Source organism: Cucurbita pepo, chromosome LG16, assembly GCF_002806865.2.
Source record: "Cucurbita pepo subsp. pepo cultivar mu-cu-16 chromosome LG16, ASM280686v2, whole genome shotgun sequence".
NCBI classification, from domain to species: domain Eukaryota; kingdom Viridiplantae; phylum Streptophyta; class Magnoliopsida; order Cucurbitales; family Cucurbitaceae; genus Cucurbita; species Cucurbita pepo.
In genome coordinates, this window is record NC_036653.1 from 7,264,411 (window position 1) to 7,290,971 (window position 26,561).

The following is a 26,561-nucleotide window of genomic DNA, read 5'->3' on the forward strand; positions in this document are numbered from 1 at the left end:
AGTTTCATGGCGCCAAGCTTTGAACACGGAACATTACTTGGCGGTGGAGCAATAAAAAAGGATGTTAGACGAACACGACTCTCCACAATGGTATAATATTGTCCACTTTGAGCATAAGCTCTCACGACATTCTCATGGCTTTGCTTTGGGATTCTCCAAAAGGCCTCGTACCAATGGAGAGAGTAGGCCTCGTACCAATGGAGAGAGTATTCTTTGATTATAAATACATGATCATTCCCTAAATTAGCCGAGGTAGAACTTTCATCATCCAACAGAGGAAAGTGAAAGTGAAAACGAGGGTCGCATAATTCAAACATCACTGAATTTTTGTGAACCGCTCAAAATCAGGAACTAGGCAGGAAATCAACGGCAGCAAAGCCCTCCTAACTAGCTTTTATCAGTTTTTTTGCATAAACTATAATAAAGAATTATATTTAAGGTTCAACGGTATATTTCACACCAAAACACTTATCTACCTTCTATTGACAAAAATACACACAATTTTCAAGACTGTAGAATAGAATGAACAAATATATAAGAAAGCATATGAGTAACTCAACAATCCATTTGAAAGATGATTACGACCTTGGTATTTTGGGACCTTGTGCTTTTGTTTGGCTAGCAGCAGCTGTTGACATAACACGCAGACGGCCTGCAACTTCTGTGAAGGATGGCCTATCTGAAGGATTTGGCGCCCAGCAATGTTCCATCAACTTTCTCCATTCAGAATCACAGTAACTTGGAATGGTTGGTCTCAATGTGTTATTCACAATACCCCCTGCACATAAGAAGTGATATCTTGAGATCAAGTTTCGTCTTGGCGACAATTAAAAATCACTCATATTGCTAATCTTGTGTGCTCAAATGGTAAAAACCAGTGGGAGCCTAACTTAGAATTAGTTTATTTTTCCTATGAGTAGCCGTACTTTTCATGAACATACAACGAAGAAGACCCACGTTAAGAGAAGGCAGCCTACAAAAATGGTTTCCATCTAACAAAATAATACTTGTCTGGCAATTACAAAAAAAACTAGTCATAGACACCATAGGGACGCGTTGAATTAGTATATGGTCGCTAGGTTTCCCATAGAACTGAAACTGTTATTAATAAAATTTAGCTTGATTTATGATGTCTGAATTCGGAGAAGAAAGGTCAGCGTGTGCATGAATCAACACAGAGATAGTATTTTAACGTGCAGGACAGAAGTTAAAAGTCTAGATATTCTTACCTATGATAGCCCCATAATGCATGTTGGCATATGGTTCCTCTCCTGTGAGAATCTCCCATAGTACAATACCGAAAGAGAACACATCAACCTGTATATCAAATGGCTTTTAGTCAATAGAACAGTTGCTTTAGAGTTTTGTATCTATGTCATTTCCAACTAAGATAGATTTGGAATTATTTCTTAGGCCATCTCATATAGAATATTTGCCGATGTGTGCTTATCATATGGCATATAGTGTCAATGTGTGTACAATGTAGCGAGAGTTGTGTTTTTTGTATTCCCACAAACTACAAGCGTTTTAAATTTGAAAATAAATCATGCAAACAAACTACCGTCCGTGCAGATTTCAAGAGTGCTTGGAATATTTTCAAATTTCACTGTCAAGTACAGGCAACTGAGAAATTTCCATGCCATGCAAAACTTCAATGAATCCAAATGGTAGATGGAATAACAGAGAAACACTGGTTAATTTTCTAGTAGGACATTCAAAAAGACAATGACACATGTACATCACCTTCTCAGAGACTTTATTGCTGCTACCATTTAGTAGCTCAGGTGCCATCCATGGTAGGGTTCCTCTTACACCACCAGACACCAAGGTATTTCGCTTGATCTTTGACAGGCCAAAATCAGCTACCTGAAATAGAAGGTGGGTCACGCATAGAAAAACAAATATATTTTAAATGGACAGACATAAGAAAACAGCATAAACACCCTCGGATCACCTTGCAAATTGGTCTTTGAGGATCCTTCAAGTTCACAAGCAAATTATCACATTTCAAATCAAAATGGACAATACTTTTTGAGTGTAAATATTCCATTCCGAATGCTGCATCCATTGCAATTATTAGCCTCTTACGTCGATCAAGATGCCTGCAAGTTAAAATTTTGTAAAATGGGAAATGTGACTATGAAAATAAACTGGGGCATAAATCAAAGTTTATCTCTTTGAAACTATCGATTTAGTCACTGTATTAGTGATATAATTTTGGTTTATATCTGTATGGATCCCGAAATATACTGAACTCAAAACCAGAAAGAAACAGCTGGGGTCTTACTTATCCTTGGAAAGCAAAACATGTCGAAGGGAACCATCAACCATGTATTCTGTCACAGTAGCTAATGTTCCACCAGGACCATCTTGCACAACACCATAAAATGCAACCACGTTGGGATGGTGAAGTTTTGAAAGAATATCGGCTTCCCTCCAGAACTCTACAGTCTATAGGGGACGAAGGAAAAAAAAATAAGATTACATGACGGTGTTAGCGGCAACCCAAATAGAAACCGTACCCCGATTAAAGGAAAAAAAAAAACAACACTATGACGTAGCACCACAATTTCTTAATTATTTCCCCCAAGAAACGCCAGGAACTAATGGTTTGTTGAAAAATGCCAGAAATAATAGTAATAGTAATAACAACGACTATAATACAGCATCAACAAACAGCTAAAACAAATTAAAATTACCAATCTCTCTAGCTCTGACGATCGACCCATAAAGCAAGTTTTCTTTATTCTCTTAATTGCAACATCAGTTCCTCTCCACTTTCCATGATAGACAGTGCCGAAAGTTCCAGAACCCAATTCCTTCAACTCTTCAAGATCATTGTTCTTTATGATCTAATATGTGCATGCAGAAGGTAAGCAAAGTGCAAAGATAGTACACATTCTGAAAGAGCAAGGGGGTAATAAACAGAAGCCAGTCTATCTAAAATTGATCTTCTATTCAAATTTAGCAACCAGAGTTAAAAGGGAAAAACAGATAGTTTTACAGCAGGGTTGATGTGTAAAAACTTAAAGGGGCAGAAGAAGTCCCCAGGAAGTTCCCAATGTTTCGCACTTTCCATACTTCGTGGAGATTTACAGGCAGCAGAAGAGGATATCATATATTTAATAGCATGAAAGAACTATACCTGTAATGTATTAGGATCAAAATTTCCCAAAGAAGGATCATGAGGAGGTAAGCCACTGCCCTTAGATTCTACCTTAGCATCCTGCCAGGAGTATAAAATTTAGTTAAGGATCATCCCAGTTTATGAGTCAATTTTCTAATAAAAACAGAGGAATTATAGATCCATGGTAAGAACTGAAGTGTACCTCATGCCCATACTCTAACGTCTTTAGGTTTTCCATCATAGCGTCAAATTGCGAACTATCGACGCCATTCAGTCGGGAATGATCATAACGTGAAAGAAAATTGGTGGTGTCGTGTCCACTTATCCTATACAACACTTTCTGGTCATCACCGAAATTGAGTTGAGAATCTTCATGAATTATAGTTGTTGAAGGAGTAAGATTGTCTCCAACAGTCTTGGGAGCAGATGAAAACCCAATGTGATCTTGGTCAATAAGAGAAACATCATTTTGAACAAACGTTTCTTGTGCCAAATTATGGAAATGTGACCAGCCCTTACGTTCATGATTTTCTACATTAATACCCAAACCAGTTCCATCTTCGTGCAGTTGGTTGCTAATATCAAATGAATCCTTAGAAGGTATTGCTTTGGAGAATATATCGGATAAGAAATCACGAGAAAATCGATTGACAATATCTATAACAATGTCTCCTTGCACCGGTTTGGAAACATTACCCGTGGATGCTTTTTCAGTAACATTGTTAATTAAACTTTCTTCCTTAGAACCAATCTGAGATTGCTCAAGAATTTTATTGTCTTTACACCCCATTCCAACAACCTCACCCATGTCAAGCTGCAAGAGACCCAATGCAGAATCCTCATGATTCTTTACAGAAGATACTTGGCCATCTTGAATTTGGTAACACTCATCATCCCTGACTTTAGTAGCAGTATGTGATGGTTTTTCCATGGGAAGGGAATTTTCAGCTTCGCAATTGCTGCTATCTTGCAGTTGGACAGTGGATTCTGGTATCTGGTCCTGATCAGACTGTGAATGAGAGATTAGAAACTGGGAACCATGCGCATCCTCAGATTTAGATAAGCGATTCATTAACTCCTCCTGCCCCCTAGGAATTCTCTCAGAGCGATAGACTCTTTGCACAACAGCTGGAGGCTCAAGGAGACTCAAATCAACGACCTTTGATTCACTGTCCATATAATCATGAGTATATGCATTCGATGGCAATTTATGAATCATGTTATCCATATCACTTGATCTAGAAACTATAGGATTTCCAGAAACAGACATTGAAGAAAGTCCTTCCGAACCCTGGAGGTCTGACTCATTCTTGGGAGTTAAGAAGGGAAACTCACCTTGCGCCATGGAAACTGGAGTTGATTTTTCATCAAACAAATGAGAAGGAATTGAGGAGCAGCCACTTTTAGGATGAATCTCTTTCTCAAACGAATCATTTAACTTGCCTTTCAACTTTGTTGATGGTATCTCTGGATATTGTCCTTGAGGTTCATGATAAGTCTGTACGAAGGTTTCATAAGCATTATAGGCATTTGCCCGAACAGGTTGTGAAGACTGCAAGGATGACGGGGCAATATTACCAGTTAAGGCCGATGCATTGATACCAGCCAATTCCTTAAGAACTGTACCCCTTTCAATGCTTTGTCCATCTACCTCATCCAGGTTATTGGCAGAAAAACTTGCTAAGCCATGCAGGTTTGAGCTTTTTCTAGTAACACTGTCCATGCCATTGACTGCGACAACATACTGGATCTCAGAGTCATTATCCACATTACCCATAGAAAAACTCCCTTTATCCAAATCACTCATTGAAAACAGAAAAATTCTAAGTTTTTTGGATCCTTTGTCATCTTTGAACTCATTACACTCCTCCATCATATTCTGGAGATCCTCATCACAAGAAACTGAAACCAACGCATCAAGGTCCTCACCAGGAAGCTGATATTTAATTGCATATGTTTCATTATAGATTGATGATGTTTTCTGCATAAGCTCCTGCCAAGTAATGTCCTTTTTTATCCGAATGATGCGTGTTTCACCCCCAACATATCTCAACTTACTATCACTTGGACGAGGTAAAATTTTCCCACCAAAACTGCAGAGGACTTTCATCTTTGCTAACGAGCCATCAGAAGTTCCAGAAGAAGCATAGCCATGACCAATTCCCCGACCACTATCATATCCTGACGGCTCGCGTGATTTGTGATGAACTGTTCCATGGTTATTTTTGTCTCCATGTAATGAAGAGTTTTTTCGCTCAAAATCTTTTGTACCTTTTTCCATTGAAGTAATCATTGAATTATCTGATCCACATTCAGACCCAGTACGACTAAGGCCTAAAATTCCTTTTAAATCCATATAACCTGAAGTGCAATTAGGGTCACTAACTGAGTCCGAAATGAGTGGTTTTCGGGAATTTGCTCGGTCACGCATAAACTCAAAAGCAAACTCCTCGCCTGTCTGTATGGAGTAATTAAGGACAGGCTTAACCTCTGACATCCTAAGATCCATGGATCTTCCATCACTTTGCATGTTAACAATACTCATAGGGTCCTCTATGGATGATTTAGATGCAGGTTGTAGTTCCCCAAATCCATATTGCATGGAAGTGCATTGGAGCTGGTCATTGCTTGACTGTTCCATCTCATCATGTTTTGATAACTTTATCGTTAACTCAGCCAAGCTTGAACAAGCTCAACCAGACAGAAGGCAATAGGGAAAAGTTGCTTGGAAATCCGAGTGCTAGCTCTACAATACCAGGAGTTGGAATATATATTAAAAAACCATCAGAAATAGTACAAACTACCAAAAATAGCTGAAGCATATTGATTTTCAAACAAGAGGTTGTTAAATGTAAAACAATCGAAATTTCCGGATATGATCTGATACATAAACTGGTTCAAAGAAACTAGTTCCCTATTTCAAATTTTCTTAAATTATTTGAAAACCATCTCAAATCAGCTAAAAATTCTTTAGAATAATTTATCATCTCATAAAATAGAAAATTTCAAGTCAATCATGCTCGTGCATTTAAGTGCTGGAAAAAATAAGTTCGTTGATGTTTTTTTTTAAACAAATCGGAGCGACGAAGAACAAGTTTATAGTTTTTCACTTTCAGAATTTAGTACCTCTCTTGTACTTTTTTTCAAAATAGATCAATCATCAAGCATGAAGTGTTTGATGCATGTCCAATAAGTGTAAGGAATTTGAAGTGTCTGATAGAGTAACTGAAAAACATGCTACCAAACTTAAGTTTTTGCGATTCAAAGACTCAAAAACAATCAATTTTTTAGAGCTAGTTGATACACCACAGTAATTCATAAATACTCTAAAATCCTTTATTTCCTTCATCTGATTGAAGTCAAACAAAAACTTGCGATCTGTACAATCAGAGCCAAGCCAATCCATTAGACACAAACCATAATACTATAGTCTTGAGTAGTCAACACAAGAGAACCAGACAACGAAGAGTATGAATAACTGTTTATAGGATCCATCTAAATACATTCTATCTGTATACTTCACGATCACGAACATTCCGCTAGGTCTGCAATAGAATTTAGATTCATCTAACCAGATACTCAATTACAATCCTACACATACTAAACGAACATAAATTTCACGGCAATGGAAGTACTGGCACACTAATCAACATCAGATCAAGCAAGAATCTTCAAAAGCTCAATCAGATCCACATAAAAAAATATAAACGTAATGAATCGGAGTACCTGATGAATTTGCAGAGCGAACCAAGGAAGAAACACCATATCTCAAACCTCCCGAGAAGGTTCGAGTACTAAGCAATAGTACTGCCTCCACGAGAAGCTCGAAAAACAAAATTTCCTCGACTTTCCCTCAGTTCATTCACTCTTTCCAACACTCCCAGCCTTTGATCCGAGACGATGAAATAAACAAAAACAGAAACCAAAACAAAATTAAGAGTCCTTTTTCTTCAGATTTCTTCAACAGATATCAATCTCCTTCAGGCTTGATAACACATAAACTGAAGCTCGATCTTCAGGCAATACAACTTGAAATTTCCATTCATTTCTTTCGAATTAGCGAATTCTTCGCCAACAGTCAAAACGAGAAGAAGGTAGCCAAGACCTTGAAACCATCTTCCATAAATACCCCTGCTATACCACTTTTTTTACATGAATGCCATTACTTTCCAAACTGTTTTCCGCGTTGACTATATTTTACAAATTCTACTCTAAGCAACTGCCCCCCACCCCGCCTTCCATGTTGGCATCATCCCACTGGATCATTCGCCACGTGGCACGACCAAGACCGAACGATCGTTACTGTAAAGATCTGAGTGGTCCTCTCGTGGGACCCAGTAAGCGCGGTAACATTTCTGTCGTTTATTTAAAATATTCCAGATCTTTTATTTCGTTTTTTTCTTTTTTATGGGGGTTTATATTGATAGCAGGCTCAGTTAGATTTGAGCACACTGGATAATTACCCATCATTTCTATGCACCAATGATGTATCTCCACGTCGCACTTCCAGCCAATTGGAAATATTTTTTTTTTCTTCAAAGCCACGTAAGAAATGGATCTATGGACGCGAAAATTTTTAAATACTTTTTTTTAGTACTATATATAAAATTATACTTTAAATAAAATAATACATTAAGGTATTTTCATTTTAATAAGTGATAATTAAATATAAATAGTAAGTATTATATTAAATATAAATTATTAAAGCATAATAATTATCCCAATTTTGATTTAAAATTTAAAAAAAGTTATTAAAGAGTGAATATAATTTTTTTAAAAACAAATAACAATTTTTTAATATTTTTATTATTATTATTTATAATTTAGTCAATTATATTTAATTTAAGTACTCTAGTTAGGACAACGATACAGAGATTGACCGACTTAAAATGTATCCACCGACTTGTTATATTGAAGCTTTGAAATTCTCGATGATAATCTCTATTTTATTAAATTATAAACCTTTAATTATTTAATATTAAAAAATAAGGCAATGTTGTCTTATAATAATACTTTATTTTTCCAAAACCAAAAGGAAGAGTACTTTTGCAATCACATGATGCATTTAATGAATCTAATATTATATTAAATTAGTTTATATAATTATATATTAATCGATTAAGATATTAAAATTTTAATATTTTTTTTAAAAGTCGACTCAAACTCCATTCACATGATGTAATATATTAAAATTTATAGTTAAAATAATTCAATAATTATATTAACATATCTCAATGTATTATTTATTTCATATTATAAACTGTATGATTTAAATTCCTAAATTTATATCAAATAATTTATTATAATTAAATTATGTTATTATTGAAAGGAAAAAAAATGCTAAAAAAAGAAAGATATTCACAAGGCGAGCGGAGCGTTCCAACGAATTGGGTAGAGGAAGTAATTAAGCCTCGAATCCGAGGGTAAAGTCGGAAAAAGAAAAGTTTCCGAAAATTAAGGTTGGGTTTCCTTTAAGAGAAAATTTGAATATGTATCAATTAAGTAATAAACTTCCAATAGGAAGAAAAATAAATCCATCGCGCATTTGTAACCGTTCATAAATCCTCCAATAGATTAACTCCACGTGTCCTTCTCATACAACCTCTGGCCAATTCATGCAATTAATTATACATTTAACCAAATAATAAATAATTGAATAAATAAAATACCATTTTGCCCCATCCTCCAATATAAATTTGAAATATATTTTTTTATATATTTAGTTTTTAAAAATTATGTTTTTTTTTTTCAGTTTTTAAAATTTAACTTAAATTCTTAAAATCTCCTTAATATTTATAAATTTAATTCAAAACAAAAGTTAATTAATAGTAAAAGAAATTAAATTTTTTAATTTAATTCATATTAAAAAATAACTATCAAATAAAGCCAAGATGAAAATGACATTAAATTTTATTATTAAAAAAATAAAAAAGAAAAGAAAAGAAAAAACAAGTGTATGGACAGCTGCGTCGTGGCAGAGAAACAGTACAGGAGTTCAATTAATTCAGTAACCTATGCTCCAAGGCATTTTTTGGGCATATAATTTTAATTAATATAATTATTTAGATTTTTTTATATAAATATTTAATTATCTCAATTTTATTTGGACTGTATTTGGTATTTAAATAGCCGAGTGTACATCTTACTTGGCACAAGGAGCGCCATTTGTCCGAGTGTGCTCATCTCGGTGCCACGTGTCAGTTCATACACATAGAAAAAGACAACAGCAGCAACAAACTGTTTCAAGGCGGTGCGTTTTAGTCGTTTTGTTCTCAAAGGTCACGCCATACCGTGGACTACATGCTACTGCTGAGGTGGCAAGGTGGTAGACAAGTCATCTTCATGTCTAGTCAGATAATATTTTTTTAATATTTAATTTAATGGTTCGCTAAAATAATCACAAAAGCCCATTATGGTAAGCCCATAAGACAAAGCCATATTCTCGTTAGTGGGCCCATTGTAACCCGGCCCGGTCGTATTGTAATCGTCATTCCGTCTCTTCACCGACGAGAGTACAGGCGGAATCGGCGGTGGAGGAAATCCAGAGAGTTGGGAGAGATGTTATCTTTGAAATTTGGGTACAAATGGGTAGCGGTTGCTGCTGCCTCCGAACCAGTCGTAGGACGTCAAAGACATTTGAGAAATCTTTGCTGCTTTTCTAATCGTATTCACTCAAATGGGATATCGTCCGAGTATCAGAGTGATTTCTCTTCACCGTCGTCGTCGTCGAAAGATTTTTCGTCTCTAGAAGGTTACATTTTCATTTTGTTGTGCTTAAATCTGCACATTTTCTTGTTAGATTATCATTTACCAACATAATATTCGTTTTAGGGGTCTTGATTTTGATTATTGTTAATGTTGTTGTTGTTGTTTTTGTAAACATTTCTATTGAAATTTGATGTGCTGTTGTGAAATTGTGCATGATGCGATAATAGGATTGGAGGATGTCATGGTTGGCTACCTTTTTGGGAAGAAGAGAGCGACAGAAGTTGCTCACTCGTATGTATTTGCATCATCAGCTAACTATTTTTTGTGCATTTTTACATGTGCTGGCATGGCTGTATGTTTTCTATTGTTTTCAGGCCTTCGTTCTTCAGTGGCCTCTCTTTTTCAATGCAATGGTCTCTATTGAGCTGTATGATCATTAGGCTCAAACCTATGCCTTGAGACTTTCCAAACTTTGCATTATGGGCAGTTCATTATTGTTTTTCCAAACTTTGCTTGCTTTCTAGCTGTTGTTCTAGATATTAATTACCTTGTCCTTTATCAATCAGTGTATGGAAACGTGTCATCAGAACAGGGGATACAGTGGTAGATGCTACTTGTGGAAATGGGTATGATACTCTAGCTATGCTCAAAATGGTTGCTGATGAAGCTGGTTCTGCTCGTGTTTATGCAATGGACGTTCAGAAAGAGGCCTTAGAAAGTACTTCTGCTTTACTGGACGAATCACTCTGTAAAAAAGAGGTATCCTTCGGTTTATCACATTCGAGTAATCTCCATGATGTTCTTCTAGTAAATATACAGCTCATAACTTGTTCCAACTAGTGGCCTACAGCCTAAAATTGTAATTACGATAGTCTAAAGCTTCTTTAGCATGAACATATGCTGATTGTATGTGATCCAATTGTTTGCGACTTCAAGCTTGTAACAAACCAAGCACATTATTAGCAGATATTGTCCGCTTTGGCCCGTTACGTATCATCGTCAGTCTCATGGTTTTAAAACGTGTCAGCTAGGGAGATGTTTCCACACTCTTATAAGGAATGTTTCGTTCCCCTCTCCAATCGATGGGGATCTCACAATCCACCCCCCTTGGGGGCCAACGTCCTCAGTATCTTGCACTGATACCATTTGTAACACCGGGCGGTGTGGAAAGCTTTTAACGTTTACCTTTGTCAGTTCACTTTCAAAAAATGGGGATCAACCGATGACTTTACCTTCTGATTTGTGTAGTTTAACTTTGAAAAATGTTTGTGTGCTCATATTTTCTAGTTTTATGTAGAGGAAACTTGTTAAACTCTCCTCCATTTGCCACAGCAGAATGGAAGATGTCATTCCAGAGGGTTCTCCCGTCAGGTAATGATTCCACATTTTGTGCTTAGTAATGACATATGTGTCATTTTAATTGATACCTATCCTTTTTTGCATTTCTTCGCTAATAGTATGAATCTTGAACAACCATGTAAGAAAGTTGAAGAACAAGAAAGAATTCAAATAAATTTATTATCTGTGATTAGATATACCAGTTAATGCTGCTCTATTTCTTAGGCTTGTTGCATTTAACCTTGGCTACCTACCTGGTGGAAACAAAGCAATCACTACAAAGTCAGAAACAACATTACAAGCACTTGAAGCTGCCTATAGACTTCTAAAACCTGGAGGGCTCATCAGCCTTGTGGTTTATGTGGGGCATCCTGGTGGACTGTAATACTTCTGCTCCTTTTCTTTTTCTTCCCACTGCAATCCATGCTTATTTCTCTGTCTTAAAGCTACTAATTTTGGATTTAAAACTTTTTATCTATTTATCATCGTTGTGGACAAACCTTGAATGCATCAACAAGTGCATATTTCATCTTTTTCTTTCATCAGTAAAAATTAATTCACAAGGCTAAATACCTGCTTTGTGGGATGACATTGGTAGTAATTCAATCTCTGAACTAGTCATATCTCTGTTTTCTTTGAAAATGAATTGTGGGGTTGGGGTTATATATGGGAATACACACGTCGAATTAAATAACGCTTGTCTGTGAGATCCCACATCGGTTGAAAAGGGGACAAAACATTCCTTATAAGGGTGTGGAATCTTCTCCCTAGTAGATGCGTTTTAAAACCGTGAGGCTGATGGTAATACGTAACGGGTCAAAGCGGACAATATTTGCTAGTGATGAGCTTGGGCTGTTACAAATGGTATTAGAGCTAGACATCGGGCGGTATGCCAACGAGGACGTTGGGCTCCCAAGGGGGTGGATTGTGAGATCCCACATCAGTTGGAGAAGGGAACGAAACATTCCTTATAAGGGTGTGGAAATCTCTACCTAGTAGACGCGTTTTAAAATCATGAGGCTGACGGTGATACGTAACGGACCAAAACAGACAATATTTGTTAGCGTTGAGTTTAGACTGTTTCATTATTAGTTCGCGCAAATGTGTGTGAGTTTGACAGACGTTCTAATGGGTTTGTTTTCTAATGTTTAGGGAAGAATTGGAGACTATCCAAAAATTTTGTGGCGAGCTGGGTGTTGAGAATTGGATTTGTTGTAAGCTTCAGATGTTGAACCGACCACTAGCTCCAGTGCCTGTGTTCTTATTCAAGAGATGAAAGTGGTAAACGTTTCTTTTCTTTCCACTCCTACGATTCCTAGCTTCTTTGTTTGATGATGGTAGATGAACTCGTAAAAGAATGTTGGTTATTATCATGTCAATTCCGTAATGAAGTGAGCTTAGTTCTGCAGTTTCATGTCAATAAATAAATAATTAATGCATATATTTGTTTGAGTAAGTAAAGTTTGGTGTAGATTTAAAGGCAAAGCTACTGACTGGGGTTTGGTATGTGAATATTGTGTGCATGTGCATCATTCTTGCTCCAACCAAACCAATGTTCTTTGACTTTGATTTCTAAACTTCCATGCCATTGGTTTTAACTTAAATTAAAGGTCGTCGATTGTGACTAGGAGTATATATAGATTAGGTTGGATCGAGAAATAATCAAAGTAAACTAAATTTAATTTAATAACGACTGAGGATGCAATATGAACCACTAAATCCAAAAATATAAATGGATATGGATAGATTGTTTTATAGTATAGTATTGACATTACATAACCATATTGTATGGTTTTAATTCGTTGTAATTTTCCTTTACAATTCAAATGTTGGTACCTAAAAACATTAATTTTCCCTTAGGAAAAACACTAAAATTAAGTCCTAATTAAGTGCATGATGTGTGTGTGTATATATGTATAGTTTTTTTTGGAAGAGGGATTTTAGCTCTAAAGTTGTTGAGTCAGCCCATCTGCAAAATAAGCCATACAAGGGTCCACGTCGTCCATTAACAATCTCTCCGCGGCCGTGACATCGTCGGCGCCGGTGCAGCCATCGGCTTCCAATCCTAGCTCGTTCTCCAAATACTTAAACCACTTATCATTTTCGAATTCCTGTTTTTTTTCTGTTCCAAAGTTCGAAGCTTGACAGTAATATTGATCTACCTCGTTAGATTCGAATAGATCTATGTCCTCTAAATCTAATATGTTCCAAAAATCTTTGTCCCATTCCAACGGGATTTCGATTGATTCCAATTCCGATTCCGACCTTATTTGCTTATTCTCTTTCTTCTTCTCCACTTCCTCTCCAAAATCTAAGTGGTTTTGAGGCCAAAATTTGTCGACTTGGCTACTTGAGTTTGAATTTGAGGTGTTACTCGAAAGGGAACTCGTGGTTTGTTGTTCAGGACAAAAGAGGTCGTTGTTAACAGAGTTGGTCTTGTTCGGTTGTTCGGGCTCGAAGTCTTGAGTTTCGTTGGAGAGGCGTAAACTCGAGGAGGAAGATGATGAAGTTGTTGGAGACTCCTTTGGTTCGTTGCAATCTTTGGTTATCGTCGTCTTTAATAATCTCTTCTTTAAATGTGTGTTCCAAACATTTTTTATCTCGTTGTCTGTTCTTCCCGGCAAACGAGATGCAATTTTAGACCACCTATAACGTGTTAAATTTGTTAAACAAAGAAAGATTAAAATTTATAATAAAAACTCGTAAATGAAATCATACTTGTTCCCCCAAGTTTTGTGCAATTTGATTATGGTTTCCTCTTCATCTTGCGTAAAGTTTCCTCGTTTTACATCGGGTCGAAGGTAATTGATCCATCTCAAACGACAACTTTTTCCACACCGCAATAATCCTATAAAATGAATTAAGGAAACAAAAAAAACATTAGAATTCAGTGTTAAATAAATGATAAATAAAACAAATATATTGTTGCTGAAAATCAAGCTAGATTATTAACCTCATTATAGGATCCTATGCTAAAATAAAACATAAAAATTCAAAATTTTAATGAATAAATAAAGAAGAAAAGGCTTTATGGGTAATTTTCTTTATTTATTTTTTTTAAATCCACGTGGGATAGATTGAAAAAAAAAATTGTGTTCTTTTTCGTAAACAAGGTTGTTGGTCGGTTGGTTGAATTTAAGGTATCAGTCACTTACTTAATATTGAAGAGTTTTTTTTTTTTTCTTTTTTTTTTTCAATTTTTTAGTTAGGTAGAAGATCGATTAATTACCATATATATTTTATACAATATTCTGAAGTAACGTAAAGAAATTAGGTGAATTGAAATGCTTTCACAGAAAGACATCGTTTAAAAATGAAAAGAATTTGAATCGAGAAAAAGATCGTTAAACTAAACTAAGCTAAAAAAATAATACGTTACGAAATTTAAGTTTAGGGTCGGGTTTATGTCAATAAAAATAGGTTTAAAAGCACGTTGTTAGTATGTAATTAAAGAATTATATATCTAATTAAAATGGAAGGATTAATTATTAAAAAAAAAATCAGCAGAAATAATTTTTTTTTTCTTATGATAGAATGACTTGAAAGGTCAGCACCCTCTATCCTCATCTAAGTAAATAATTAAAGTAACGTATATAATTTTGTTTTATTATGACATTTAATAATTACTTTATTAAAATTTTCAAACTTTGAATAATATTATCCATTAAAAAAAAAAACCGAAATTTCGCGAGAAAAGAAAAATAAATAAGAAAAACCGATATGGAGAAGGTTAGAAATCACGACTCTCCACAATGGTATGATATCGTCCACTTTGAGCATAAGCTTTCGTGGCTTTATTTTGGGTTTCCACAAAACGACTGGTACAAATGGACCTTCTACTAAATTAATCAACGTGGGACTTAGAGTCACACTCGGAAAGTGAAAATGATGAAATAAGAGAGGGAGAGATGGTGGGGCGGAGGAGGACGGCGGAGAGAGAGGGGGAGAGAGTACCTGCTTGCTTAGGGAGAGCTCTCCAATTATCATGGCCGTAGGTTTGGATGAAATTGATGAGCCTGAGATCCTCAGCAGGGCTCCATGGACCTCGCTTCACTTGATTCTTATCGCAACATGGAGCCCTTCCCTTACCCATCTCTTTACCATATACAAATCTTCTTCTTCTTCTTCTTATTATTATATCAAACAGGAGAGAGAAACTAGAGAGAGAGAGAATCTAGAGAGAGAAACTAGAGAGAGACAGAGGACAGAACACAAGGTTCATACCCTAACGTAGGATGGGGGAATATGTTGTAATATATATATATATATATATATATATATATTATAAATAAATAAATTAATTAATTAGTTAATTGAAGGATTTTAAACCATAATATTTTCCCCATTATTATTATTTTTATTATTTTTCTACAAAGGAAATAAAAAATAAAAAAAGAAAAGGGATGGTCGGGGATTCCCTGAGGTCAATTTCAGGAAGGTAAGTTTGCAACCTAAGATCATCACCATCAATGTGACAGACAGGTTGAGGGGATCCATCGGATGTTACTGTTTTACCAAACATTAATTTTTATTTCATATCCTTCACTTAAATTAAATAATTAATTAATTCAATTTGACTATAAAATTAAATATATTTAATTAGTAATTACCACATCCTAATCTTTGGCTGTTCCATCAAATATTTATCTAATTTACCTAATTAATCATTTTTACCATTCAATTTTTAATCCCTAACTGTAAAAAAGTTAAATGGTAATTTAATAAAGATTCAAAGGATATTCCTTAATTAAAAAATTAAAAGTGATAGATGATGTAATTAGTGAGTTAGTTAATTAATAATTAATTAATTGTGAGTTTGGATTTGGTAGGAATTGAAAATTCTTTGGAGAAGTAGAAATTATAGGAGTTGAATATTAAATATACGTGGAAATTTGTTTTTAAAATTAAAAATAAAATTAGAGATCAAATTTTTAATTCTATAAAAATTAATAAATATTTTATAGAATTATTTTTATATAATTCTAATTTCAACCAGCTCCCTTAATTAGTTCACCTGTAAATGATTATTATTTTATTTAATTTTAGGATATATTTAATTATTGAAATTATGATGTCACAAATGGAATGAAAAATAAAAAAGTCAGATTATTTGGTAATCCAACAAATTTGGTGCCATTCAAAGGAAGAAAAAAAGGCATATATTATTATTATTATTATTATTAATTTGTTTGTCTTTTTTTTTTTTTTTTTTTTTTTTTTTTTTTTTTTTTTTTTTTGTAGAAAAAATTGGTAGTGAAAGGAAAGTAGCAAATAATAATTATTAATAATGCAATGAACGTGTGATATTAATATTTTCTTGTGGTTAGTAACATTTCACTGACCATTGAGACTTTTAGGGATTACCAAACACCTACGAGTCCATACCAGAGACAGAGACATAAATGATTACGTATATGTGACGGTTCTTGATTCGAAGAAATAAAATTGATATCAATCATGAAGATTAATTGATATCTCTAATATCGTAAAAGAAATTGATAAAATATGAAAAATAAATATATCAAATAGGTGTTTAAACTGATAAATATTTTTATATCATTTTTTTTCAAGAAATATTGAGTGATATAAATATTTATTGATTGTTTTTTTGTATAATTGAGATCTTGACGTGAACGGTAGATTTTAAAATAAATATAAATATTAATAACAAGGTAACTAAATATAATTTAAATGATTTATAAAGACATACTATTCAATTCTAAGTAGAAATTTAAAGTAGAAATTTTTAGTTATGGAAGAGAATGATTCAAATAATGAAGGGTGTTAAATCATTTGAAAAAAGTTTGAGACACCCATTTTAGAAATTTAAATATTAGGTTAGGGCGTGAAACAATAGAACATTTTTAGAACGGTTTCAAAAAATTGTCAATGTGTTTAAGAATATACAAATAAGCCAAAAGATTAGTGGATTCCAGATCCATGGAACGGCACGATGGAATGTGACAATACACAATACACAACAATCGTTACTGTCCTCAATCAAAAGTGATATTAGATGGTAGAGAATTTCAAATTACAGAAAGCATTAATCCTTCTATCTTAGCCATTTATGATACTCAACATTCGGTCTCAATTCTTACTTCCAAACCCATCAACTTCACTTATGACCATGATCAAAAGCTCTTCATGCCTGTGTGTTTATTTAAAGTTTGATGTCATTTACGTGCCCGTGTGTTTATTTAAATTTTGACATCGCTTAAATGACGTTAGATTAGATCATGACTTTCCATGCCTTTAATAATGTGAACACATTGAAATGAGCGGGTAATGTACAATTATACATTAAAACATTTCTTTAGTCAAACTTGAAATTGCAATTATAAATAGCATCAATAATCCAATAATAGTTTTAAAATTTTTCCTTGATATCAAACCTTATCAAACATTAGACTTTAAGTTCCTAATTTGGAAGAAAAGGATTCAAATTATAAAAGGGAGTCAAAGCATTTGAAAAAAGTGACGAAAACATTGCATCAATTTCATCTGTACGATGATTTATTTTTAATTAAATAAATACTAACGTTTTTTTATTTTTTTTTATTTTGTGGGTATTGTAAATGAACTTTATTATTCTTCCTTTATTGAGCACAATAAATGTAGAAATGAAAGTATAAACCCTAATTTCAAGAAGAATCAATGTCATTCAACTGTTGAGACAGACATATTTATGTTTGCATGTTCATCTACATGCAGCCTCAAACATGGCATTTAAATCCAACCATCATCTAATCCATTTATATCATATAATTCATAAAAAGAAAATATTAGAGATTGAAAAAAAAAATTGAATTTCTAGTTCTATGGTAAATCTAAAACATAAAACATAGTTGAGTAGATAAGACACATATTATCTATCTTTAGTACGATCTAGATCCATTATAATAAGAGGAAAGAAAGTGTATGAAGTGCACCTGGAGAAGGACGACCAAACGCGCGCCTGCCTGTAACGCAAGCAGGAGTCATAGACAGGAGAGGACCCATAAAAATGAAAGTATAACCACCAGGATAAATTAAGCTTGATTCCCCCAATGAAAAATTGAAGAACTTTGGGAATAAATCTTACAATTTTCTTCCACGCAGAGACCAAATGGTTTTAGTAATGTTGAACTTGAAGGAGATAGAGATACACAGGAGAAATGTCTACTACAGAGTAATTAATAAAGTAAGGTTGGGCTAAAATATTTTCCATTAATCCACGCCAACAAAATAAAACTGAAAATTCAGAATTTCAGGATGCGATAGATAAATGCTTTTACAGGTAACCACCACCCCTCAGGGCGAGCACGAGATGGAGAACAGAACCACCCTCAATGTTGTAGTCTTTAGCCGTCTTGTCATCTGCTAGCTGTTTGCCGGCATAAATCAGCCTGCAAAACGGAGTGCATTTTCAAATTTTAAGTTCCATAAGCAATAAGCAAATCCCATTAATCCGTTTAGTCATTTTGATGGAATTCAGAAATGTTGACTCACTAATTCTCATTACATGGGTATTATGATATATTTAACGCCACCCCAGAAAATAATAGCACAAAACAGATATTAGAAGAAAGAGCATGGGAAGGCCAACCAGAGAGCCTAGAAATCGTGGGCAAATTAAACTTAAGTAACGTGACTAACTCTATCAAACTATCAATTTTCAGGCTTAAGCTGTAACGGCCCAAATCCACCGCTAGCAGATACTATCCTCTTTGGGAAGGCCAACCAGAGAGCCTAGAAATGGTGGTTTGTTCTCCTTCCCAACCAATATGGGACATCACATAAGCAATAATGCATTAGACTTTCTGAAAACATTTATTTACATTTTAAATTTGAAGTGCGTGAAACTAACAAAATCTTCTGTAAATCTATATCAAGATTCTCATCTTACATCTTCGTTTAAATTTTACTCTAAGTGTAAATCTCACTACTTGGAATAAAACTTCAAAAACATGAAACATGTTAACATACAATAAAATACTAAATAGAGATGTCCATTATCTGAGCTCCAAATATGGGGGTGGAGATATATCCTTCAACCTAAGGACAGGGAAATAGATGTCTAATCCACTGAAATCTTCTCAAATTAGCAATGGACCTGTCCTTACGTTGTTTGAATTGTGCTATGTCAATACATTTTAAAATAACACTTCATGCATAAAATAAATGCTGGAATCTAAAATACTCCAACTTCATGAACCCTGTGCTAAGTAGGAAAGCTCCACGCCAAATTCTATTCTTAAACAGAGAAGGCATACTGATGCGTTTGAGGGAGATTCAACAAGGTATCCACATATACAAATGCCTATAGAAAGATTTAGTCATTGTAGTTCAAGTAATGGAGAAGAAGGTAAATGCAGACCTTTGCTGTACAGGGGGAATCCCCTCTTTCTCCTCCACCCTCTCCTTGACACGATCAATTGTGTCGGTGGGCTCAATGTCAATCTCAATTTCCTTCCCAGTCAGAGTCTTGACCTTAATCATAGTACCTCCCCTAAGCCTCAAGACCAGGTGAAGGGTTGACTCCTTTTGGATGTTATAATCTGCAAGCGTTCGACCATCTTCCAATTGTTTACCAGCAAAAATCAGTCTCTGCTGGTCAGGAGGAATACCTTCCTTGTCCTATATATAAACAAAACGATAAAACCAAATTGCTTAATTTCCCCGGTTGAAGCTAGAAGGAATGTAATTCAGAATTCAAAATATGATTATTTTTTTTTTAAAGAAAAGCACAATGGAATCAAATTGCCATATCAAATCTATGGGGACCATAACAGCTTGCAGAATTTTTTTTGTTGGGAAAGTGATTCGGCATGAATAAAAACATACACCAGAAAACAAAACAACGCCATGGAAGAAGCTAAATGGTAAACAGACATACGATAAGAATCAGCAAAAACTCAGAGACCATTACGCAGTTTATGTATAAAGGAAATGTGTCCGGAAAGGAAGAAAACCTACTCCAACTTAATTTGACTGACAATCGCAGCAAACAATCAAAAAGGAAACCATCGGCGCCAATTTTTTTAGTCCCCTATCCAATGGTTCATGCAAACATATGTTGGTGAGAATTGATTGAAAGAAAAAAAAAAAAAAACGGAGTTTCAATAACATCTCCTCTGCGACGAGGACGTAGATAATAACATCTCCTCTGCGACGAGGACATAGATAATAACATCTCCTCGGCATGAATCAACCTCCAAACGGCGAAGGAATCTCCAAGTCGTAAAACAAAGGTAATAACGATGAATTAAACAAGTAATCAGACTAAACATAAATCAAAAGGCAAAAAACTAAACAACAGGAAAATCAAAACCGAAATTCAACCAAAGAAACGTAAGCCAGAAATGAATTCATCAAAGGCAGTAAAGGGAAAGAACTCAGAAACTACAGACCTGGATCTTGGCTTTGACATTATCGATGGTATCACTGCTCTCCACCTCGAGCGTGATCGTCTTCCCAGTTAGGGTTTTGACAAAGATCTGCATCGCTTTTCTTCCCGCGTTCTCAGTAACAAAGCGAGAGAGAAAAAAATCGACAAAGATAACAAAAGAACTAAGCAAGTCTCGACAAAATTGGGCAAAATCCGTCTATTGTTTTGGTTAAAATTATTCTTTTATTTATTTATTTATTTATTTATTTAAATTCCTCCACTATTTACCAAATTACCCCCCCAGTTCAATGACAACCAATCCTCCCACGTCATTTAATTAAATTACAATTATTTATTCGATTTTTAAAATTAAAATTAAAATTTTATTTAATTCAACAAAAAATTTAGAATTTTTGAATCTTTATTTAAAAAATAAAAAATTGAATAAATAAATTTATATTCTGCTTAATATTGGCGAGAGGACGAGATTCTGTGCGTAGTGGAACCTCATTTGGGCCCACTATTAAAGGCTTTTTGATTGAAGCCCACTGTAAATCGGGCCCATTTTGTACTATTTTATCCTTTAAATTTTTTTAATTAAAATAAAATTACAAAAATGATTATTAATGAGGGTTGAATATTAATAATAATTATAATATAATATTATGAGAGAGTTTCATTAATGTGGGGGACATTAAATGCATTGATGTTACTTCCTAGTTTTGAAGGACCATTTTATTTAATTTTTCCAATGTTTGACCAAACTCAATTAATATTAACATTTTCAAGGAAATTATGATATCTTATGTTATTTTAATTTATACCATAAATGTGGTCTTCTTTTGAGTTTACCCATGAACAACACTTTTTTTTAATTTAATTATTTCCTTAATTTTAATTTTAATTTAAGCTTAAATTACAATGAATTACTAATTTTTCTTTAATTGGGTTTAATCCTCAACATAATTGAGGATTTAATAAATATTAATTTGGAAAATATATTTTTTTTTTTTTGGGTAATTCATTTTACGAGGATTTAAAAATTAAATAAAATGGAAGTTGTAGAACCAAGAATGGTTGGGGTTGTTGCGTTGCGTTTAATATTACAGGAGAAATTAATTGAAGAAAGGGTGTTTTGGTCATTTCACGAAGTAAATCTTTTACTCCTCAAATTAATCGATTTCACACGTGGCATGCCCAAGTCAATGCACGTCTCTTATAATATCCCACATTCCAATTAAATTTAAATACCTTATTTTCAAACTATAAATTAGGTTTTAATTTTTAAATTTAATATGTTTAGATTTTTTGTCAAAGTTTTTAAAACGTGTCTGGCAGGGAGAAGTGTCCATACCCTTATAAAGAACACGATTCATTTTCTTCTCCAATCGATAGGAGATCTCACAACTTAGCCAGTCATCGAGCGATGTGCCAACGAGCACGTTGGGCCTCGATGGGGAACAAAGTATTCTGTATACGGGTGTAGAAATCTCTCACGTGTTGAAGAGAAGCCCAAAAAGAAAAACTCAAATAGTACCATATGTGTTAATGGTGGGTTCTGTTGGATGATGAAAGTCCCACATCGGCTAATTTAGGGAATAATCATAGGTTTATAAACAAATAACACTCTCTCTATTGGAGTGAGATCTTTTGGGGAAGCCCAAAGTAAAGCCACGAGAGCTTGTGCTCAAAGTAGACAATATGGATACTATTGCGGAAAGTCATGCCCTAAACTTAGTCGTGTCAATAGATTGGTAAATCCTCAAATGTCTGACTCCTCGAACGCAATAGATTGGTAAATCCTCGAAGGCAATAGATTGGTAAATCCTCGAAGGCAATAGATTGGTAAATCCTCGAAGGCAATAGATTGGTAAATCCTCGAAGGCAATAGATTGGTAAATCCTCAAATGTCTGACTACTCGAAGGCAAAAATTGCAAGAGTCCAAATGAGTCGAGGCTCGATTTAAGGAATGATCATGGGTTTATAAACAAAGAATACTCTCTCCATTGGAGGCTCGATTTAAGGAATGATCATGGGTTTATAAACAAAGAATACTCTCTCCATTGGAGTGTCATACCATTGCGGAGACGGGTTTAAGCTATCCCGTTACTCGAGAAATAGTAGATAAATGGTAGATTATATGTGTTTGAATTAATGAAAATAAAATAAAAAATGAAAATGGAAAGAAAATCCCGAAGCACAAAGCTTGGTTGGGCAATAAATGTGTGCATAACTAAAAACATTTTTGTTAATTTCAAATTTTTGAAGAAATAAAAATAAATTATTAAATCTATTTTATAATATCGCCCTCTTAATTTTCTACGATATATAGAGACCTCTCTGCGGCCTTTGGACAAGAAAACCGACACTTCCATTTCTCTCTCTACTTTCTCTCTCTTCCTGTCTGAGAACAAATGGCCGCCGAAGTAAGCTCGCTCGTGCGAGTTCTTACAAGCTACAACAAAGCGGCGGCCGGAAACGATTCCGGCACCGAGAAATTAACGACTTTGATCACCCGAGACTTACTCAGCGGCGGCGAGTCTCAAGAATTGGACCTCGACCTCCATGTTCCTTCCGGCTGGGAAAAAAGGCTGGACTTGAAGGTACGATTTTTCTCCTTGAATTTTAAATTTTTANGGGTGTTTTGGTCATTTCACGAAGTAAATCTTTTACTCCTCAAATTAATCGATTTCACACGTGGCATGCCCAAGTCAATGCACGTCTCTTATAATATCCCACATTCCAATTAAATTTAAATACCTTATTTTCAAACTATAAATTAGGTTTTAATTTTTAAATTTAATATGTTTAGATTTTTTGTCAAAGTTTTTAAAACGTGTCTGGCAGGGAGAAGTGTCCATACCCTTATAAAGAACACGATTCATTTTCTTCTCCAATCGATAGGAGATCTCACAACTTAGCCAGTCATCGAGCGATGTGCCAACGAGCACGTTGGGCCTCGATGGGGAACAAAGTATTCTGTATACGGGTGTAGAAATCTCTCACGTGTTGAAGAGAAGCCCAAAAAGAAAAACTCAAATAGTACCATATGTGTTAATGGTGGGTTCTGTTGGATGATGAAAGTCCCACATCGGCTAATTTAGGGAATAATCATAGGTTTATAAACAAATAACACTCTCTCTATTGGAGTGAGATCTTTTGGGGAAGCCCAAAGTAAAGCCACGAGAGCTTGTGCTCAAAGTAGACAATATGGATACTATTGCGGAAAGTCATGCCCTAAACTTAGTCGTGTCAATAGATTGGTAAATCCTCAAATGTCTGACTCCTCGAACGCAATAGATTGGTAAATCCTCGAAGGCAATAGATTGGTAAATCCTCGAAGGCAATAGATTGGTAAATCCTCGAAGGCAATAGATTGGTAAATCCTCGAAGGCAATAGATTGGTAAATCCTCAAATGTCTGACTACTCGAAGGCAAAAATTGCAAGAGTCCAAATGAGTCGAGGCTCGATTTAAGGAATGATCATGGGTTTATAAACAAAGAATACTCTCTCCATTGGAGGCTCGATTTAAGGAATGATCATGGGTTTATAAACAAAGAATACTCTCTCCATTGGAGTGTCATACCATTGCGGAGACGGGTTTAAGCTATCCCGTTACTCGAGAAATAGTAGATAAATGGTAGATTATATGTGTTTGAATTAATGAAAATAAAATAAAAAATGAAAATGGAAAGAAAATCCCGAAGCACAAAGCTTGGTTGGGCAATAAATGTGTGCATAACTAAAAACATTTTTGTTAATTTCAAATTTTTGAAGAAATAAAAATAAATTATTAAATCTATTTTATAATATCGCCCTCTTAATTTTCTACGATATATAGAGACCTCTCTGCGGCCTTTGGACAAGAAAACCGACACTTCCATTTCTCTCTCTACTTTCTCTCTCTTCCTGTCTGAGAACAAATGGCCGCCGAAGTAAGCTCGCTCGTGCGAGTTCTTACAAGCTACAACAAAGCGGCGGCCGGAAACGATTCCGGCACCGAGAAATTAACGACTTTGATCACCCGAGACTTACTCAGCGGCGGCGAGTCTCAAGAATTGGACCTCGACCTCCATGTTCCTTCCGGCTGGGAAAAAAGGCTGGACTTGAAGGTACGATTTTTCTCCTTGAATTTTAAATTTTTAATTATTTTGTGGCTCTTGATGTTTGATTAATGAAGACCCATGTTGGAATTTTCGTTAAAAATGAAACAATTTTTTGTTTTTTTGTGTAATTTTGGACGGCAATGAAACAGAGTCATGTTCAAAAAAAGCAGAGTTCAATTATTTGAAGCGTCTTTTTGTGTGTGGATGATTAATTGATTGAATTTTAATTATTTCAGTCCGGAAAAATGTTCATTCAAAGATGCAATGTTCAAGATTTCAACAACAATCATCAAACGAATCAAACAGTACCAAAGCTTCAAGATTTGAACTTTCCACCGTCGCCGCCCAATTACCCAAAATTCCATTTCTCAACCCATTTAATGGACGAAACCAATTTGGATTTGAAATTAGTTTCATCGCCGTCGCAGTCGCCGTCGCAGAGGACTAATTATCAGAGCGTTTGTACCTTAGACAAGGTCAAATCGGCGTTAGAACGAGCCGAGAGAAATCCCATCAGAAAACGGTCGTCACTCTGGAAATCATCGCCGTCGGTGTCGCCGTCGCCGTCTTATTCCTCCTCATCGTCGTCAGCAGCTGGAAAGGAGTTTCAAGAAGAACCCAACTTGAAACATTTGTCGTCAACGCCGATTGTCGCCGGCTGCCCTGGTTGTTTGTCCTACGTGTTGGTGATGAAGAACAATCCGACATGCCCGCGGTGTAGCTCCGTCGTACCGTTGCCGGCGGCGAAGAAACCTCGTATTGATCTGAACATTTCAATTTGATTGAAAGAGCGACAGAAATTATCATCTTCAAGACAGAGATTTCTTTTCTTTTCTTTTCTTTTCTTTTTTATTTTTTTTTTTATTTTGGGTAGCTGTACTTAAAATTATTAACTATTATGTTAAAAAAAAAAAAAAAAAAAAAAGAGGGAATTTAAATTCCCAGCAATATTTCTTATATGGTAAAAATAAAATAATCCATTAATTTACCTATGGTAAAAGGTAAATACGATTTTTAAGGAAGTTGAATTAATTGAAGAATTAAATTCTACCTATATTAATTGGTGATGAAAATAAAAGGTGCATTAATTTATAGTCGGCCATCCACTCTTCTTGGTGTTAGGTAATTAAAATGAAAAAAATAAAATAAGATAGACATAGTTGAATATTGTCGCAACATTATTAATGTTCGGTTACGAAAACTATATGTTAAAATAAAATGGGAAGAAAAAAACATGATATTAAATATTAAAAAAAGGATAATAAATGAAGAATAATAAATAAAAGAAGATAAAATTAGAGGGGAAATAAATGAATGAAAGGGGCATTCAACCAAAGAAGATAATTTTATTGCTCCAAAACTAATTATTCAAACCCAAAATTAATAAATATTTATACCTAACATTCATTTAATGATAATTTAATTTTTCATACTTTTCCTACCTACGTTTCCCAAATGCTTTTAATGACTTTTTTTTTTTTTTTTTCTGTGGATTTATGAATTATAAACACGAAGGTCNTTTTAATTATGTAATAATTAGTTGGTTTAATGGGTGTTTTTGAAATAATTATATTGAAATAATTGAGTGGAAATTAATTATAAGAAGCAAAACACGTGAACAATAATGAATGATCATATTTGATTCAAAAGGTTGCACGTGATGAATGATGAATGATCATATTTATATATGTTAAGAAATAAAGAGATGAGAAAATTAAGACATTAATCATGATGAATTAATTGATTAAAGTGTATAAACATTAGGGATTTGGTGAGGAATCAGAGTCATTAAGCTCCTAATGTGAGGGGGAAAAGTTTGGTTGTCAATATCAATGTGTCAATTGAAGTATTGTTGGTTGAGGCAAATAAATCAAAGAGACCCATCAACAATTGCCATTTAATGACTCCTA

At 34.5% G+C, this 26,561-nt stretch overlaps 5 protein-coding genes across 5 annotated transcripts; 2 read left to right on the forward strand and 3 right to left on the reverse strand.

Annotated features, from left to right (window-relative positions):
- Window positions 1-388: 388 nt before the first annotated feature.
- LOC111776947 lies at window positions 389-7,210 on the reverse strand. The gene is made up of 9 exons (XM_023656368.1): window positions 6,854-7,210; window positions 3,330-5,873; window positions 3,146-3,226; window positions 2,700-2,852; window positions 2,288-2,451; window positions 1,955-2,102; window positions 1,744-1,866; window positions 1,230-1,317; window positions 389-778 (listed from the first exon to the last, which is right to left on the reverse strand). Exons 2-9 carry the CDS (start codon window positions 5,766-5,768, stop codon window positions 579-581), a joined length of 3,396 nt encoding a protein of 1,131 aa, XP_023512136.1. The 5' UTR covers window positions 5,769-5,873; window positions 6,854-7,210; the 3' UTR covers window positions 389-578.
- Window positions 7,211-9,585: 2,375 nt separating this feature from the next.
- On the forward strand, window positions 9,586-12,658 carry LOC111776775 (putative rRNA methylase YtqB). Its single transcript, XM_023656131.1, has 6 exons — window positions 9,586-9,878; window positions 10,063-10,126; window positions 10,402-10,594; window positions 11,133-11,206; window positions 11,399-11,554; window positions 12,326-12,658. Exons 1-6 carry the CDS (start codon window positions 9,686-9,688, stop codon window positions 12,447-12,449), a joined length of 804 nt encoding a protein of 267 aa, XP_023511899.1. The 5' UTR covers window positions 9,586-9,685; the 3' UTR covers window positions 12,450-12,658.
- Window positions 12,659-12,897: 239 nt separating this feature from the next.
- LOC111776774 (transcription factor MYB63-like) lies at window positions 12,898-15,355 on the reverse strand. Its single transcript, XM_023656130.1, has 3 exons — window positions 15,128-15,355; window positions 13,892-14,021; window positions 12,898-13,819 (listed from the first exon to the last, which is right to left on the reverse strand). Exons 1-3 carry the CDS (start codon window positions 15,264-15,266, stop codon window positions 13,120-13,122), a joined length of 969 nt encoding a protein of 322 aa, XP_023511898.1. The 5' UTR covers window positions 15,267-15,355; the 3' UTR covers window positions 12,898-13,119.
- A 2,840-nt stretch (window positions 15,356-18,195) lies between these two features.
- On the reverse strand, window positions 18,196-20,763 carry LOC111777903 (ubiquitin-NEDD8-like protein RUB2). The gene is made up of 3 exons (XM_023657637.1): window positions 20,566-20,763; window positions 19,533-19,792; window positions 18,196-18,561 (listed from the first exon to the last, which is right to left on the reverse strand). The coding sequence occupies exons 1-3, from the start codon at window positions 20,656-20,658 to the stop codon at window positions 18,447-18,449; spliced, it is 468 nt and encodes a 155-aa protein (XP_023513405.1). The 5' UTR covers window positions 20,659-20,763; the 3' UTR covers window positions 18,196-18,446.
- Window positions 20,764-24,400: 3,637 nt separating this feature from the next.
- Window positions 24,401-25,464, forward strand: LOC111776954. The gene is made up of 2 exons (XM_023656379.1): window positions 24,401-24,657; window positions 24,888-25,464. The coding sequence occupies exons 1-2, from the start codon at window positions 24,469-24,471 to the stop codon at window positions 25,431-25,433; spliced, it is 735 nt and encodes a 244-aa protein (XP_023512147.1). The 5' UTR covers window positions 24,401-24,468; the 3' UTR covers window positions 25,434-25,464.
- The last annotated feature ends 1,097 nt before the right edge of the window (window positions 25,465-26,561 follow it).